The 18,607-nt window shown below is 43.9% G+C and overlaps 1 protein-coding gene and 1 long non-coding RNA gene across 6 annotated transcripts in view; one reads left to right on the forward strand and one right to left on the reverse strand.

Annotated features, from left to right (window-relative positions):
- LOC102461723 (uncharacterized) overlaps positions 1-1,009 on the reverse strand; it is an 83,649-nt gene extending 82,640 nt beyond the window's left edge. Inside the window, exon 1 of the long non-coding RNA XR_012901214.1 lies at positions 940-1,009. This is a non-coding gene — a long non-coding RNA (uncharacterized LOC102461723). The remainder of the gene's footprint in view (positions 1-939) is intronic.
- ASAP1 (ArfGAP with SH3 domain, ankyrin repeat and PH domain 1) overlaps positions 1-18,607 on the forward strand; it is a 306,096-nt gene that overhangs the window by 90,087 nt on the left and 197,402 nt on the right. For 4 of the 5 annotated variants that reach the window (XM_075920136.1, XM_075920137.1, XM_014573856.3 and 1 more), the window contains one exon: positions 13,301-13,430. In XM_075920136.1, coding sequence (XP_075776251.1) covers positions 13,301-13,430 — 130 coding nt within the window. Of the gene's footprint in view, positions 1-12,829; positions 13,006-13,300; positions 13,431-18,607 lie in introns of those variants that run through there. The other variant, XM_075920139.1, reaches the window with a different exon arrangement.

Raw genomic sequence — 18,607 nt, forward strand, 5'->3', positions numbered from 1 at the left:
ATCTTCTGAAAAACTTCTTCCGAAAGAGAACATCCAGACTGCAAAAGTGCATCAAAAAAGCAATCTGCTTTTTCTAAAGAGAGCATCTAGACTGAATGGACGCTCTCTTACATGTAAGCTGTGATTGCTATGGACGGAGTGGCTACCAGGGCACCTATGCTTTTTCCTCTTTCCTCTTCTTCAGAAAGAACTCCTTCTTCCCCGTCCACACACACCTTTTTGCGAAAGAGCTCTTTTGCAAAAAGGCTTCTTCCTCGTAGAATGAGGATTACCAATGCCGAAAAAACCCCTCTGTTCTTTTGATTTACTTTTGGAAGAATGCAATTGCAGTGTGGACGTTCCTCAAGTTTTGTCAGAAAAACAACTGTTTTTCCGACAAAACTCTGTAGTGTAGACATACCTTTAGGCTTTGTCTCCACTGCCCTCTCTTGTGCAAGAATATATGCAAATGAGTCCATCAAGCCTTCTTCCCCACTCTGGCACGATGAATGCAAAAGTGTGGGCCCGCAAAAGTATCCCAAAACCTTATTTTTCCAGGCTTTGGTATAAAACTTCTCCCCAAAATCTTAAAAACCTAGATTTTGGGGGTAAAATCCACTGCCACCACCCAAGTAAGGATAAGAAAATCAGGGGGGAGATCACTTGGGAAATCTCACTCCTAAAGTAAAAACCAGGACACAAAAGTTAACCAATGCCAGGTTAATAAAAAGAAAAGAGAAAGAATTTTTATTATCAACACAATATTCCTGTTTCAAGCATAATGACTAGATGGAAAAGTCACAAGGTAATATACTCATGGGGGGAGAACCCCACCATGGGCCAGGAGCTTACTTACAAAGGAGAGAAAAATCCATTTCTACATGCACAGACATCAGATCCCATTTCCCAAACCATAAGCAATAAAACCTAACAGAGGTATCTAAACTTTACCCTACTTACATTCAGTGAAGAGTCTTTTCTTGGAGGGAGACATTCTGTCTGTCTCCCTCAGCAGCTGGAGAGAAACTGCCCCAGAGACAAAGGTGGAAAAACCCCAAAATTCCTTTGTCCCGGTTTGAAATTCTTAGCTACATTCCTATTGGCCAACTCTACCTGGGTTAGGTATAGTTAACCCCTTAGTCTCCAGGCTGCTGGCTAACTCTCATGATCAGGGCTCGACAAATAATACAATCTACTCGCCACGGGCACCATTTTTGCACAAGGGGCTTTTGCGCAACAGCTGTTCTTCCTGAAAAAAAAGCAGTAGAATGGCTCTTGCACAAGAGGGGGTTTTGCGCAAACTGGTGGCTCATTAAGTATGCAAATGAGGCGCGGCAATATTCTCCGCTTCACCTCATTTGCATATTGTCTTGCACAAGAAAGGCTAGTATAGACGTAGCCTTAGAGTTTGTCTATGCTGCAACTGGGAGCATGTTTCCCAATATGAGTAGACAAGCAAGCACTGGCTTGCTTGAGCTATCACCCTGAAAATAACAGTTTAGCCAGAGATAGTGCAACTTGCGTGGTCCCCCCGAATATGTACCCAGCAGTCCAGTGGGTTTTTATTCAGACAGCTTACCTGAGTTGTTGCCCATATCGCCTCTGGCTACGCCACTATTTTTAGTGTGTTGAAAAGCATTCAGCCAGCTGCTATGCAGAATGTAACCTTAGGGTGTGTTTGCATGACACCTGAGAGGTATAATTTCCAGCTCAAGTAGATGTATGTGTGTTTGCCAAAAATAGCAGTGTGGCCAGAGCAGCATGGGTGAGAACTCAAGCTAACCGCAGAAGGACCTTGCACAGGAGGCACGGCCTGTGCCTTCCCAGCCACACTGCTGTTTTTAGTGTGCTAGCTCACCCAGAGTTAGCATGCATCTACCTGAGCTGGGATTACACTTCCCAGCTGGCATGTAGTCACACCCTTATCCAATTCCCTATCCAGTGAGCATACTACAGGTTGGACCTCCCTGGTCTGGCACCCTCGGGACCTGACAAGTCCCAGATGAGGGATTTTGCCAGACTAGGGAAGGTCATATTTAACCCCTCCCACGGGCCCCCCTGGCCTGGCCACTGGCTTCCCAGCCGTCTCCCCAGCTCCTGCTGGCTGTGCTGCACTGCTGACTCACTGGGCAGCCATTGCTGCTGTGGCTCTTCTGGGTAGCCTGGGGCTCTCTGGGCAGTGCTGCGCATTGGGGCTTCTTGAACACATGCACGTGCTGCACCAGGGTTTCTTGAGCAGTCCTGTGTGTTGTGCACTGGGGCTCCCTGGGTAATCCCATGCACTCTGCGCACCAGTGTGCCCAGCCCCATGGGGCAGCCACATGCCGGGTCTCCCAGCCCCACTGCCACGCACTAGATCCGTGGTCCCCAACACGGTGCCCGTGGGCGCCATGGCGCCCGCGGGGGCATTTCAATGCGCCCGCCAGGTGCTCGGGGCTGGCCTGGCCCCGGGCACATGGCGCACGGGCGCTTGCGGGGAGAGAGCGCTTGGCGGGGGGAGTGCCGGGCGCGCGGCACTCGGCGGGAGGCGGCGGGGGGGAGCGCCGGCCCTGGGCGCGCGGTGGGGGGGAGCGCCGGCCCCGGGCGCGCGGCACTCGGCGGGAGGGGGGGAGCGCCGGCTCCGGGCACTCGGCACTCGGCGGGGAGGAGGGGGAGCTCCGGCTCCGGGCGCTCGGCACTCGGCGGGGGGGGAGGGGGAGCGCCGGCTCCGGGCGCGTGGCCCTTGGAGGGGGCCCTGCCCCCGGGCGTGCGGCTAGGTGGGGCCCGGCCCCCGGGCGTGTGGATGGGGGGGGCGCCCCCGGGCCCTGCCCCCTGGCGCCCGGCGGGCAAACGGCCACGCCCCCTGGCACCCGACAACCTAAAAAGGTTGGGGACCACTGCACTAGATGGTCCCCCCATCAGCTCCCTGTGGGCAGCCCACTGCTCTGCTGGCCCTCCAGGGATCCTTACTGCTGGCCCTCCACCAGGTCTCTCTGGTCCTGCAACATCCATGCTAAGAGAGTTTTAACCTTTATCTCCCTATGTGGGCTGGAACCCACCTCTGTATCAAAGGGGGGAGCAAGAGCCGGTGCTGGGGAGAGCTGGCTTAAAAGCTGGTTTCCCCCCAGCACCATATCCGCAGTGCCGCCTGCAGACAGGGGCTGCTGGACTCAGCACAGCTTCTACAGTACTACACTTAAACTGCAGAGCCACAACAGGGGTAGGTATCAAACTGGTGGAAGCCGGGACTGCATCGGGCTTGTTCAGTCCCGACTCCCGCCTGCCCAGCTCTTACTACATTTAAACTGCAGAGCTGTAGTGGGGGGGTAACTCCTGGAGGTTTCATCCCTTATCGACTAATTGTGTAGGCAATAGAAATTCTATTGACTACATGATTAGCTATTTACTCGCTTCTTAACATCCCTACCACAAAAGCTCATGATACTATTTACATTTTTTGTTAGTCTCTAAGGTGTTGCAGGACCATTCATTGTGAATGTTTTTCAGTTACAGACTAACACCGCTATCCCTTCTGAGACTTATGATCATGAGTGTTAGTTTAATTGTCCTGATAGAACTGGCAGATCTGCTTAGGTAGCGATGTAGCAAAATCACTTCCTCTATCAGAGACAGAAAATATTGAAATGTTTTCAATATGGTTTGAAGCACTATTTCATCTTTTTATTCTGGAGAAGCCTACTGCACCAGCTGCCCTGCAACCTGTTAATTTTTGCAAAGTCTTTCTCTCTTTTCAGTCAGCACTGTTTGTCATATTAAAAGCTCAGTCTAGTTACTTCTGCCCGTCTTCAAGACCTGTTACTATCACTTTCTAATACAAAGAGGAAATGTTCTAAATTCATGGTTATATTATTTTTCCTCTGCTGTTATGCAAATGCCATTCACTGGCCTTGTTGTTACAGATGCCTGTATTTGCATTTCATCCTGTCAACTGCCCAGCCCAAGCAGTTCTGTAACACGCCACAAACAAATGTCCAGGCAGACTGTCAGGTCTGTTCCCCACTCTTACACTCTGAGTGCAGAAGGTGGGGGCCCACGCAAAGTTCAAAAAGAAAAAAAAATCACCCTTGACTCTACAGACACTGGTTACAAAAACCTTCCCCCCCGAATCACAATACATAGATTGTGGGGAATTGTTGTCACCATCAAATGATTTTTATCCCTAAAAAACCAGGGATGAACACTTGAACCTGCCTCCAGGGGTACCTCAAGCTCTTTTGCCCTAAAAGAGCTTGAAAAAAGAAAAGAAGAAAACAAGCTGCAGTCTTTAGTAGCTAACCTCTTAGTCTGAGGCATGCAGACGCACGCACACAGACACACAGACCTTCCAGGACACAAGACTCAAATCATCATCTTAAAAAAGGTGATTTTTATTATAAAAAAAGAGACAAACTTGATACAGCATACATGGTTGCTAGATGTTACAGAGCAACTAAGGAAAACAAATTAAAAGACAGAGAAAAGTCTCTGGGCACAATCCGAGATGATAAATGGGGAAGGGAGGCATAGATTCACAAAGAGCAGTTCAAACCAAACCACAAAATAAACAAAAAATACCCTGAACGCAGCTAAATTCCCTTTACTTACTTCCAGTCTTCCCTTTGTTCAGTCTACTTCCATTCCCCAAATTCCTTGGAGGCATGGTAGTCCTGTCTGGGTTTAAATCATTCTGTCTCTCTCAACTCATGGGGTTTTTTTTCTCCCGCAAGGTGTGTCTAGATGACAGGATTTTTTCGAAAAAAGTGGCCTTTTTTCGAAAAAACTTCCCCTACGTCTAGACAGCTGCCGTGGTCTTTTGAAAGTAAATCGAAAGAACATGGCAGTTTTTTCAACCTCGGAAAATCTCGTTTTACAAGGAATAACACCTTTTTTTGAAAGTGCTCTTTCAAAAAAAGGCGCTATGTAATGTAAACTGTGCTTTTTCAAAAGTACTGGTTGTAGTCTAGATGCTCTTTCAAAAGAGGCTTGCAGTCTAGACATAGCCACATAAAGAAAGCAGGCAAGGAATCTTACACAATTCAAATTTCAGCCCTCTATCGTAATTGATTCTCCCGGTCCCCTGCCAACACCCTTGCTAGCTACCTGAGTTTAACCCCTTAATCACCGGGTGCTGAATTTTGTATTCTTTAACTGAAGATGCTCCATTTAAGAATTTTCTAATTTGTAGGAAAGATAATTGTGGTATGGGCGGGGGGGGGGGGGGGGGGGGGGGGAAGGGGAGAGCTTAGTTAATCAGGGCTTTCCCTTACCTTAAAGAGTCTAGATCAAATTTGATTCAAGGAAGAGTAACCATTTTTCAGTTCCTTGCTGTGTTAGTGTTTGCCAGTGCAGAGGGGCTGAAGTTTGTGGCAGATACAGGCACAACAGTTCCAATGGGGACAGTCTTTCCACCCTTCCACCACTTCCCATGGTGCACTTTGTCACTGCTTAGGTGGCCTTTCCAGTTTATTATCTCCACTCCTGTCCACACAAAAGCCAAGTTTGCTAAGAAAACAGTCATGATGAGGTCCTTGGTGTGTTTGTCTTCTGGCAATCAACTTCAACAAGATTTTTTTCCTCTATAAATTCTCTGAATATACTCTGGGGTTTTATCTTGTATAGACTTTTTAAGGTAAGGGAAAGCCCTGTTTTCCTAAGCTCTCCGCCCCCTCCCCCCAATACCACAATTATGTTTCCTACAAATTAGAAAGTCTCTTAAATGGAGCATCTTCAATTAAAGAATACAAAATTCAGCACACCTATAGCAATAAGAAGGGAACATCTTCTATGGTATTGTCCTAGTACCAGTTGGTGTTAGTTCCTGTCTGCTTTGTTTTTATTTTGGCAGGATACAGAGATCCCAAAGAATAGATCATTTCTTGTTGTTGTTACTATGAGTCTGGAATGCCATTATGCTGTTTGTCTGTATGGCTCTTGATCTTGCATGACAACACCAAAAACAAAGGCACAACTGAATCAGCAAATTAGTCTACTTAATCTCATGTAACTTAATGCTCTACTTAGTTTTCAGGGGTTTTGCTTTCAGCTGCCCTCTGACACAGCTATTTGAGTGCATTCAATATTAGTATAAGCGCCTATCATAGGACATTAAAGATAAAGTGGATGAGAAGCAAAATATGTAGTCAGTTAAATAATGTTTTATTTGATCTTTTTCACATAGAATTAAACTGACAGAACATAATGTTAGTAACATGTCATCTATAATGGGAAAACAATGGATCTTTTTTCCCTATCATATTAATATGAAAGACTGCAAAAAGAGCCTTTTGTTTAGATAGCTATTTCTGAAAACACAACTGAAATGCTCTGAAACTGAAACAGTAATTTCCAAAATAGTTGCCTGTGTTTCCTTATCTAATTTTAAATGCCAAGTAAAGAAAAATACTTGAAGTTGCCAGTTTGAAAACAGAAATCAGCTGATGTTTGTATCAAAAACAGCCAGAGAAGAGCAACAAAAAATCCTTGAGACAGGAATCTAAGGGAAGCTGCTGGATGCTGTAACTTAAAAACACATGACAAGCAGAATACTGTATATAGCTGATAAGAAATTTGATTTTCAGATATAACAGAGTTTATGTGAGGTAGAATGACAGCTGCTTTCTTTGATTGTAAAGGCACCCAACTGCCAGGGGCCAAAAATAACAATAATTTCAAAGATTTGTTTGTAAATGTCATATCCCATAGTCTCTTTAGTGAAGGCAGTTTGCAATGTATCATAAAGGTCTTCTTATAGCAAATTAGCCCTGAGGTCAATACATGGTGTAGGCTTCAACATTTACAATAGATTTAGCCTTTCACTGTGAGTACATGATGCATTTCATGTGAGATTAAAAGTATAAACATTCTGCATTTAAAATGCATTTTTGTTACCTGTCACACAAGGTTGAGTCAGCTGCTTGAACATGCTGCTGCAAGGACACTGTTTCTGAAGGTGAAACTGCTCCTGAATTGAACAAACACTTCAAGCTAAAGTGGAGTATTTAGTATTACATATCTATATATAAATAATAAATAAAAAGATCATTCAAGCTATGTGTGACTGAATGACAAAAAAAATAAAAAAATAAAAAAAATAAAATGTACTACATCTTGGTACAGCTGTAGCCACACTTGCAAGTAACAAGCCAAATTCATCCTTGCTTTAAATTTATTCATTTAGCAGATGGTTCTTTGTAGGCTCAACATTCAATCAAAATTATATCAGTGGCAGTTTTAGACATATTAATGGATTCCAATGCATATAGATATATATGTGTATTTTGTCTTAAAAGTAATGGAAGTTCTTTATATGTTATTATGAGACTAAACCTATACATATATAACCATAATATTTTATGTATATAAAGATTTTTTTCCCTGAGAGATATCAAAACATCTGCATACCTCTAGGACTTGCATCTCTGTCTGAGGATGAAACAGACCCTTGACTCCTCTTGCCTCTCCAATTACTGGCCTGTCCCTCCTTCCCATTATATGTGCCATCTACAATTGCTCTCTGGAATTCCTTTCTTCCAGTTTTATTACCTCTCTAAGTTGCAGTAGCAAGACCATTATTAAATATTGTATCCGAGTTCTGGTATCCACACTTTAAAAGTTTGTTGATAATTTGGAAAAGATTAAGAAAAGAGCTACAAGAATAATTCAAGGCCTGGAAAATCTGACTTTCAATAAGAGAGCAGAGAAGCTTTCTCTATTTAGCTTAACAAAGAGAATATTGAAATAATAGCACAGTTTGTAAGTACTACCTACATGGGGAAAAGATTTCTGATAGTAGAGGTCTTTTTAATCTAGCAGACAGGGGCAAAATATGATCTAATGACTGAAGCTAAAGGTAGACAAATTCAGTCTGGAAGTAAGACACAATTTTTAACTGACAGTCAGGGCCGTTCCCAGAGAGGTACAGAACCAGGGGCAACTCCCTCCAGTGCCCCAGGCCCTTTCTTCAAACCCTGTCCCTGCTCCACCCCCACCCTGCCTCTTCCAGTCCTTCCTCTGTCCTCTCACTCCCCCTTTAAATCCCTTCCCCCAGATTCCTCCTTCCAAGCAATGCGACTTGGCGGATTAATGGGGGGGGGGGGGGGGGAGTTGGTGCATGGTGGCAGTAGCGGCTGGACCCACCTGCATTCACTGCTGTGGCAGGAGCCACGGAAAGAAGAGAAATGCAGAAGCCTGCTTCATTCTGCCAGACTCCAGCACATTCCACTTACCACAACTGAAGAGGCTCAGTTGGTAGATGGCAGTGGAGCGGTGCAAGCTACTGCGCTGCTATGCTTCACACAGCTCCCTCCTCCATGGTGAGTGGGGTGGGATATGACCCTAGCTGACACCCTAGGCCAGGCGCTTAATCTTCTAGGCTGTCCTGAACCCTGCAGGCTAATATCTATATGGGGGACCATCCCATCCATAGGATGGTTGGGGTGGCTGCCGCCATGGAGCCCCCCAAAGTGTAGGACTCAGGGCAGACAACCTGAACCGTCGGATGGATGGGAAGGCTCTTGTGACAATAATTAATAGTTTATATAGGAATGTGGTAGATTTCCCACACTTTAAAGTAGCCCTTATATCAAGAGTGGCTGTCTTTCTAAAATATATGCTAGAGTTTATCTGCTAAACCAGAGATTAAAGACTTGATTCAGGAATAAATGTGTGAAATTCTATGCATTGTGCTATAGCAGAAGTTGGACTAGATGATCATAATGGCCCTTTCTGGCTTTAAAAATGTATTAAACACATTCTTAAAGAGACTATATTCTCTTTAGTCCAGCATCCACTCATACCACTCCGCTGAAACAGCTCTCACTAAAGTCCTCTAACAACTACTTCCTGGTCAAAGTTCAGAACTCCTTACTCTTTCCTCCTTGATCTGTTTGCTATCTTCAACATTGTCATTTATAGTCATCTTCTTAATATCTTTTTCTCCCCCAGGGTTTTATGACATCATTCCGTCCTACTTTTCCTTATCATTCCTTTGGTGTTTTCATTTGGAGGATCCTTCTCTTCCCTGTTCTTATTTTCTGTGTAAGTTCCAGTGTGGTTTTCTCTTTTTCTCCCTCTCCAATCTATCTCTTTATGAAGTCATTCATAAAGATGGCTTTAACTGTCCTTTTAATATTGATGACTCACAGATCTATGCTGCCACTCTGGAACTGTCTCCATGTATCCAAACCAAAATCTCAGTTTGTCTTTCCAACTCAACATGGCCAAAATTGAACTATTTTTTCCCCATACACTCCCTCCCTTCTTCTCTTTTCCCTCAACATTTCTCATTCAGTTTGGGGAACACAACTATCCTCCCTGTCACTTTGTTTTATAACTTCGGCATCATTGTTGACTCATCCCTCTCTCTAAAAACATCATATGCACACTGTATCTAATGTTGCAGTTTCTTCTTGTGTAACATCTCCCAAGATCCATCCTTTCTATTCCATCCACACAGTTAAAGCCCTTATCCATGGCCTCTTCTTGTATCTTGACCTTTTCCTTTCTGACCCTGACAAATGTATTCATACCTTACTTATAGCTATTCAAAATACTGCTATAAAATAAAGATCACCTTCCTGGCTCATTCAATCTCATCACCTCCCTCCTTGCATCTTGTCTCCATTTTCCCTCCACTACATCATGTAGTCATCACCTCTGTACCGTCTTTCACTTTAAGACCCTTCTAGTCTTCTCCTGCCCTACCTATCATCACTCCCACGGCACCAACAATACCCTCCTGAATAGCCCCGTTTATCAAAATCCTGGATAAAGTCTTGTGCTTTTTCTGATGCCACTACTTCAGACGTGGTAAGAACGCCTTGTAAATATCTGTAACACATGCTATATTATCCTCCTTTCAATTTCTCCTAAAAACCAACCTATGTCATAATGTTTCCACAATGGCAATACAGATGGCATGCTGAGACTGCTGTTTATTACGCTGGTCATAACTGCCTCACTGTAATCTTGTCCTCATGCTATCTGTTTTCTTTTGTCTTAAAATGGGGCTTTTTGGGACAGGGCCTATCTCTTTGTTGTATTTTTGTTCAGTATCTAATACAGTGGGGCACTGGCCTCCAGGAACTATGGTGATACAAATTATTTATAAGAATAGCATCAGTGATAAAACACCTACGATTTACACAGACATGTTGATTGCAAGAACAGACCAGGGATACTGTAGTTGATTTACTTGCTTTTTTTTCTGTCTTATTAAGAATAGCTATTAAGAGAGTTCATTAATTAAACATGGACTCAGAAAGCACCCAAGCAATGGAATTATAGCATTTGAAGCAGGAGCGCCTTTTTTTTTTTGACAAATGTTAATGCCTTTTGTACCCACCAGGGACTTTCCATGAGGGCAACTGTGACAAGCATCTCAAAGCTGATATTCAAAGTTTAAAAGCCTTAGACTGCAAAAGAAAATGTTAAAAAAAAAGGCTAGAAACAGCAGACAGCTATGATCCATGTGCTACTTGTAATCCATCTGTGAGCAAGTCCCAGGACTCTATAAAAGGGATAACAGCTGGTCACCTGCAAAGAGAACATGGTTACAAAATAGCTCCATTATTTTTTATTTTATTACAATTCCATTGTTGTTAGTTCATTGTTGTGTGTGTGGTTTATGAGTAGTCTTGGCCTCACCCTGCAAAATACAGAGCAGCTCCCGTGACTTCAGTGGGAGTTGAGCGAGAACACTATATCTTAGTGAATAGGTCACTTTTCCAGGGAAAATTGGAACCCTATTTTTCTTATTCCGTTTCACTTTCTTTTTACTTTTTTCCTCTGTAACGTATAACCAAAACCTAATCATCTTGTCAATTGCACAAATTCAATATTCATTGACCTCAGCTGAATGGATGATCTGTCCCAAGGGCTCTGACTTCATGGCTTCAGTGGTTGCAGTTTTTCAGAAGCTTATATCATCACTTCAGTTTTCATAGTTAGCCCTCTTCCAGCAAGGCTGTGCTAGCCAGCTGCCTGACCCTGACACCTTTATTTGTGAAAGCTCCTCAGTGTAAGGGCTGTACGACTGAGCCCTGCATCTATGTAGGTGAAAGCTATGTCATGTGAACAAATACAAGTCACATGGGCATAGGATGGGCTGCTGTTAAGGTACCATGATCAAAGAAAGAGACTTGTTCAGGACGGGCAACTGTTTCAGCACTGCTCATATTCTTCTGGCACAGAAAGGATGCAAACACTACTGAAAACATATATTTATGGGTAGGCACAAATCTATTACTTATGGTTTAAAATTTAGCCAAAAATTGCAATTATATTGCAATATAGAGTATTAGGTGACAAAACTTTTGTACGTTGTGGGGAAGTTTTTAAGAATACATGAATTTATCCAGTTCTCTATATTCAGCTGTTATTGTGGCAGGTCATAGAAAGAGAGGGGCACCACCCAGCATAATATACAAATGTAACTGAAACAGCAGATGTGGCTGATGATTATTCAGGCCTTCTGAGCCTAAGGTTTTTTTTTTTTTTAACAGATACATTTTAATAAGCACCTTTTTTCATCAGCTTGTTAATTCCTAAATTTACATGGAAAAACAATGCAGAAAATGTATTAAATTTAACTTTAAAAATAATCACTTAGGATTATAGAGAATATATCTTAAATATGAGGTCAGTGAGTGTATCCATCCCAGGAATCCTTTGTATGGCAATGGAAAATGCCAGGCTACTTTTTCTGCTGTTTTAACTCATCCAGGTGGGAATAATGATGATATATACAATCGTCGTTTCAGCATAAAAAATACAGATATAATAACTCTTTGAAAGTAGCACAATTTTCAATTATTTGTCTATACGTAATTTTATTTAAAATGTATTGTTTATGTTGTGTTCATAAAAACAGGAGCCCCCTACAATGAAAAGTGGAATGTGTGGGAGAATCAGCTTGCCTAAAATGTAATCTTATTGAGATATGAAATAACTTAATTTGCCCCTCCCCCATTACAAAATGCTTGCAATACAAGGATTTGTGAGTGCCAAAACCAGTCCAAGCATTTTAATTGGATGACTGTGATGGACATTAAAGAAAAAAAAATCTACAGCCGTGCCCTTGAGATTTATCTTGAGCTGATTAGATGTGTTGGGATTCATCCAGGAACTAGACTAGCAATTCATCGATCTGTGCTTTGTTGGGTGACAATCATTAACTGAAGCCAAGACGTTGCTAGAATTTAAACTTGTGCAATTGGTTAGAAATATTAACATTAGATGACATTCTTTAGGAAATGGTCTTATGGAGCGGTTTAAGTCCTACTAAAGAATTGCTCCGTTCTACCAAGAGGGGACTCGGCTATATGGATGTGTATAACTAGCACGGGGTCAGGCTGGTAAAGGGGAGGAGGGAACGGACCATCTGTCGTGTTAGAAGAACAGGAGAAAGGTGTGGGCCCTTCCCCTGCTGAAATCAGACCTACCTCGGTCCCCTCCCCCCCGAGCTCGTACCCTCGTCCTTATGTTTGTGCTTTGACGGCAAGTACAATTCAACTCATTGCTTGCTCCCAGCCGCTGCGCAGACATTCACTCCGATGCCTATTTCCAGCAGCACAGGCCAATGCTGCTGAGCCAGGAGCCCTGCGTGCTGCGCGGAAGGGCAGGGGAGGATGCCGGTGCTGCCCAGCAGCGGCTGGAGAAGCCGAGGCCAGCCCGGGTGGGCTAGCAGCAGCTCCCCCTTCGGGGCTCAGCACCCGCCCGTCGGCCCTCAAGGACCTAACCCAGCTCCCCCCCCTCCCCAGCAGGAGCGCGAGGCTCCGGCCGGGCGCGGGGCAGCCCCGGGTGGCAGCGCGCCCCGCCGTGCGCGTGACCGGCCGGGTGCGGCGCAGGCGCAGAGCACTTCCTCGTTTGCCCACGTAACGGCTGCGAGCGAGCGGGCGGGAGGGTTGCGCGGCGCCGAGTGTCACTCACGCAGCGGCTGTCAGAAGCGGCTGGAGCCCGAGCGACTCCCCGGAGCAGCCGCCGCCGCCGCCCCCCTCCCTTTTTTCCCCCCCTCCCGCCCGGCCGGGGGCGCAGCCGGAGCCCGCACAAGTTAGTGCTCAACTTCCCAGCCCCCTCCTCGGGCGGGCGGGACCGCGGCGAGCGAGGGGTCCCCGCGGCGGCGCCTCAGCGGCAGCGCTGGCCGTGGGCAGCACCTCCTCCCGGAGCGGGCGGGCAGGGGCTGTGTCGGCCGGAGGCAGCCCCAGCCCGCAGGGAGGCGAGGGCTGAGCTGGGGCGCAGGGCGGCGGAGTCCCCGCTGCCCCTGCTCGGCGGGTGGCTGCTCCGTGTCTCTCCGGGGTGTATTTCATTAACCCCCCCCCTGTGTTCCTTCGTCTCCTCCGGGCAGGATCATGCCGGACCAGATCACCGTGCCGGAGTTCATCGCAGAGACCACGGAGGATTACAACTCGCCGACCACGTCCAGCTTCACTACCCGGCTGCAGAACTGCAGGAATACGGTCACGCTGCTGGAGGAGGTAAATAACCCCCGCCTCGCCCCGCAGAAACTGCGGTGGGACAGGGGAAAGGGGCACCCGAGCCAAGCCAGGGCGAAGAGGCGGTGTACGCGCAGCGCTGTCCTTTAAACCGCTCTTGTAATAGTGGAAGCCTGGCCATGCCCCTTTTACACCTCTGAGGTCCGAAGCCGGGAGGTCTCAGACAGGCATGGTTGCGTGAGCTTCTTTACCCCTCTCCTCCGATTTTTGCCTTTCGTTGAAGGTGGCGGCAGCAGGCAGAAGACTGGAGGAATGGAGGTTGTGTTCTCTTGGGCAGCGTAGTGTGGTAGATCTCGTCTGCTTGGCGAGGAATGTGATGATGGGAGGGAACTGCTGAGGAATTCTGCTTCAGAAGTGAGGCAGGGTGAAGTGATGAAGGCAGGGTGAGAAGATAAGTTTGGAAGAAACCATGGGTCTTAAGGAAAGCAAAATGATGCAATTGAACTGTCAGTTTGGTTTCATCACATTTAGCCTAGCAGCCTGATAATACATACATCATTGGTATTTAAACCTACTCTGCTGTTTTTGCGACTAGAAAGGGTGCTGAGAGGGAACTAGATATATTGTGTAACTGTGCAGAGACCGTATTGTAGCATCTTATGATCTGCATCTGCCCCTTGTGACATAGAGATTTTCTCTGTTGTATAATGAATGGGGCAAGTGTAGTAGATATTTTAGAGACGAGACTAATGAAAGAAGACAATGCTAAACCTTCTTTTTTTCCTATATTAGGGTCGGTGTTGATAGTATATTGTCATATAAAGAAAGTGAAACATTTTTACCTTAGTTTGAAAATTCACAGCTCTCAGTTCCCTGTGGTGATTTTCTCAATATTTTCATTCACATACAGATTAGAAAATAGATTGTGTTGATTCTCTTTATATTACCAAGTTTTGCTGAAAGCTAATAGGAGACAAAATGTCTTGTGTGGTATGTAAAGGAATAGTATTAATTGTTGTTATATTCTTTTGGTAGCCTAAATGTAATTCCATAGGATTACCATGAATGGATGTTCCCTGTGTTCAGAATGATTTCTTTTCATCTGTTCTTTTCTATAATAACTTAGTAGGTAATAGAATGGTAATATAGTTACTGGATAAATACTGTTGCATCCCATTTCTTTTTACATTTGTGGCATTGATCATCCTCCAACACATCTTCAAAAGAGAATTAAGTTGAGTCATTTCATAAGACATACCCACTTCTACAATGGTCAGAAATCAAGTTTGTTCTGGGCTGTATTTGACAGTGATGCACCTTTCTGTTTTCAACAGCTTGAAATAGGGACAGCCATTATAGGTTTAGCAAGTACAGATGATAGTTTTTGAAAGCTACATCTTCAAAGACAGTGAGGGAGTTAAAGTAAAATATCATAGAGCTGCTTAAATTCCACAGTGGTATTCTTTTCTCATTGCCAACTTTTAAGTATAGGTGTACTTCAAATACATTTATATAACTCGGAAAAGATACAGTCTCAGTTATGACTTTCCAATTAAAAACAAAATAGGAGTCTGTATTCAGAAGTCAGAATAAGTAAGTTAAATATAACATATGTTGCATCATTTCTGTAGTTATCCTACATATCTTGGACCTTTGGAATATATAATGTCTGTTTTGGCAAAATACATTACTTTGTACATTGAGGGTGTTTTTTTATTGCTTTGTAAATTGAGGGTTTTTTTCTAAGAGGCACAGCAGCAGTGAGCATTGCTTATATTTGCCTTGATACTTTTGGAGATTTTTTTTTGTGAAACTGCATATATTCTTCACCTTTATGTTATATATTAGTAAATTAGACTAAAAAATTAGTTACTTTTGAAGTTTCACTAAAATTTTAGGCAGGCCTACAGTGAGGGGGCAGAGTGAGAAGAAGGCAGACCAATAAATTGTACTGTTGAGTTCTTAAAATATATTTAACTTGATTTTTAATTCATAGATGTTGGGAGGTGGGAGTGGCTTGCAGATGAAGTGAAAAATCGGAGATGGGTGGATTGCCTTGTATAAAGACTTTGTAGGGAAACTTAAAAAAGAGATTGTTTAAAAACCTGGCTTATATACTGTAGGTAGGAGAAGTGAACCTATAGCCTGACCCAGCTGTGTAGTGCCCTCCCCAAATTAAATTTAATATCTAACTTCATTCCAATCAACAATTGCATCAGCACTCTGCTTCACTGGGACAGTGACAAAATTGCTCTGATTTTATTTTTTCCACATTCACAATCAATGCCAAGACATCTTTGAAACACGAATTCCTCATTTTCATGTCATAACTGATGGCCTTTATATTTAAGTGGGAGAAAGGGTAGTGGTATTTATTGGCTGGCTTAACTAGGATTTCCTCATTAATTTTTTTTCTCCATAGAAGAAACCAGAGTGTAGCTCATTCAGCTGCCTTAGTACACCGACACATATTCATTTGTGACTCCTCTCATCTCTCTCACTATATAAAACAAATATATAACATGTCAGTATGTGTCCACATGAGCCAAGCCCCACACACTCCCAGCCTGGCCCTTCCCAGGCCCATGTGGAGAGCTGGGGCTGCCTTCATCCCAGCCCTCCTTTCCCCTTCCCTTCAGCTGGGTGGGAGCCACCGCAGTGGTGGCCCAGCCCTCCCTGGAGGACGGGGGGGGGGCAGGAAAAGCGTGGCTTCGGCTCAGTCCCTCCCAGCAGCCCGGAGGAGAGCCAGGCCCTGCGCAAGAGCCGGGGTGGTCTCAGGGCTTGAGTAGCCTTGGGACTGGGCCCTCTCTGGTGACCGAGGGAAGGGGAGAAGAACCCAGGCCAGGGTGGCCTCAGACCTTAGCCCCCGGGGAAGGGCAGGAAGAGCTGCAGCCTTGACTTGGCCCCCAGAGCGGCTTCGGCTGAGTCCCACCCGATGGCTGGGGAAAAGCATGGCCCGACGACGTGGCCTGGGCTCACTCCACCCTCCTGCCCAGTGGCCAGGGAGGAGCTGCGTGCGACCTCACCTCATAATCTTTCCCCAGAGGTCGGGGGGGACAAAGGTCTGGGAGGGGGCCCAAGAGCCAGAGCTGGCTGGTGGGGGCACAGAACCAGAGGTTGGGGGTGAAGAGCTGGGGCTGGGGAGGCCTCAGATCCTCCCTGGTGGCAGGAGGTGGGAGAAGAGTCAGGGCAGCCTTAGCCCAGGGCATTCCCTGGCTGAGAGGAGGGTTGGTGATCATAGTGAATAGAGGCGCAGCCCCATAGTATTACTTTAAGTAAATTCTTGAAGCTCTCTTCATTGGAGATTCAATAGTATCATAATATTAAAACTGGTTTCAAATGGAAAATTAATAATTTTTTATTTTACGACACCAGTAGTTATATGCTATAAGTTGGTACATTTTTAGCAGATGCCAGGTTGCGCATGCTTACTGGGTGACTGGTTATATCCCTAGTTCCTAACCAAAAATGTGAGCATATTCTTCAGAAGAGAATGTCAGGAATCTTAGAAGCACTCTGTAAAGTACTCTTGAGTACTTCATTTTCTCTGTAAATCATATTTAAGTAAAACTAAATGTAATTTGAGACTCTGGCCGTGGGGGAAGCCACCAAGTGCACATTGACTAGTACAGTGTATGGAACTCTTGTAGTTCATTGAGTTGAGCACATATTAGTTCAGCTTCTTAAATACACTTTAAGAGTGTTTGTGTTTTGCAATATTCTAGTAAATGAGTTTACTAGTAGGAATGTTCTTAAGGTATAATCTGTTTTAAGAGAATATTACAGAATATTAATGGAACATATATTTAAAATTTCAGGGAACTAAAACACACCACATGATTTTTTCATGTTCAAAAGTTTCAGAAGGGTAGCTGAGTTAGTCTGTAACTGGAGAAACTTAAAAAACAACGAATAGTCCAGCAGCACCTTAAAGACTAACAAAACATGAAGATGATGATATGAGCTTTCGTGAGAAGTGGGTTGTACCCACGAAAGCTCATGATACCATCTACAAATTTGGTTAGTCTTTAAGGTGCAGCTAGACCATCGCATGATTTTTGTTAAATCAAAACTGGTTGAATCTTAAATACTTGTAACAAAGTATTTTATTAGGCAAACACTTAAAAGAATTGCAGGAGTCTTTATGTACTCTAGTAGTTTAGATAATTTCATATGTTTTAAATTAAAGTAATTTTTGCATCAGTAAATGGGGGTTATATGATAATTCCTACTAAAGCTAAAATAATAGGCATTACTGATATTTATAAATGTTTGTATTGATGGAAGAATGAAGGATGTAAGAGCCATTGGGAGAAAATTAAATTTTATAGTTGTAGTTTTTGTTCAATAAAGCTTGAAATGTTTTTGTATTTTCCTACAAAGATTGTTTTGTCATGGTATTAAAATCACAAAAAAATCCTTGCCAGAGCTATCATTGTAACTTTATTTTTATATGAAGTTATTGCATAATTGCTATATAAAACAAAATTGTATACAAAATTGATAGGTCATTGGGACACTGAGTATATGTAGTCATACTGCAAGAAATATACACAGTTGTTGAAGACATGGGATAGGTAGTATATAAGTACTAGTTATGAGTGATTTGATCTGTTTAAGTGTAGTCTCTCAGGGTGCATCCACACAACACCCTAAACTCGAAATAATATGCAATTTGCGCTACACAAATTGCGTATCTTATTTTGATTTAATTTCAAAATAGGCTATTTTGAAATTTGGCACATCTACACAGCACCATATTTCGAAATAATGTGCTATTTCGAGACATCCCTTAACTTTCGTGGAATGAGGGTTACTGGGACGTTAAAATAGCATGCCCGTTATTTCGAAAAACATTTTGAAATAACGAGTGGTTTGTTAAGACGTGGGGTAGCTATTGCAGTGTAGGTATACCCTCAGTTTTGTTCTTGACAAACATGCTTGTAAATCAGATAGCTCCGTGAACCCAATTAATGAAACAGTTAATCTGCTCTCATTAAAAGTAGTATGTGTGTATTCAGTGCTTGTGAAAAATGCCATCTTATTTGCATCTTGGGGAATGAAAATAACTATTCATAGCACAAGTTCCAAATGTGCAGTAGCAGCAGAAGGTTCTTTTCACTACCTTGCCAATGTGCCTCCATCCTAAACTGGAGGAAGACCTCTTCTGTGAAAGGGTAACTCCGTTGTGATCACATGATCTTTAATAAAATGCAGGA

Source organism: Pelodiscus sinensis, chromosome 2, assembly GCF_049634645.1.
Source record: "Pelodiscus sinensis isolate JC-2024 chromosome 2, ASM4963464v1, whole genome shotgun sequence".
Classification (NCBI taxonomy): domain Eukaryota; kingdom Metazoa; phylum Chordata; order Testudines; family Trionychidae; genus Pelodiscus; species Pelodiscus sinensis.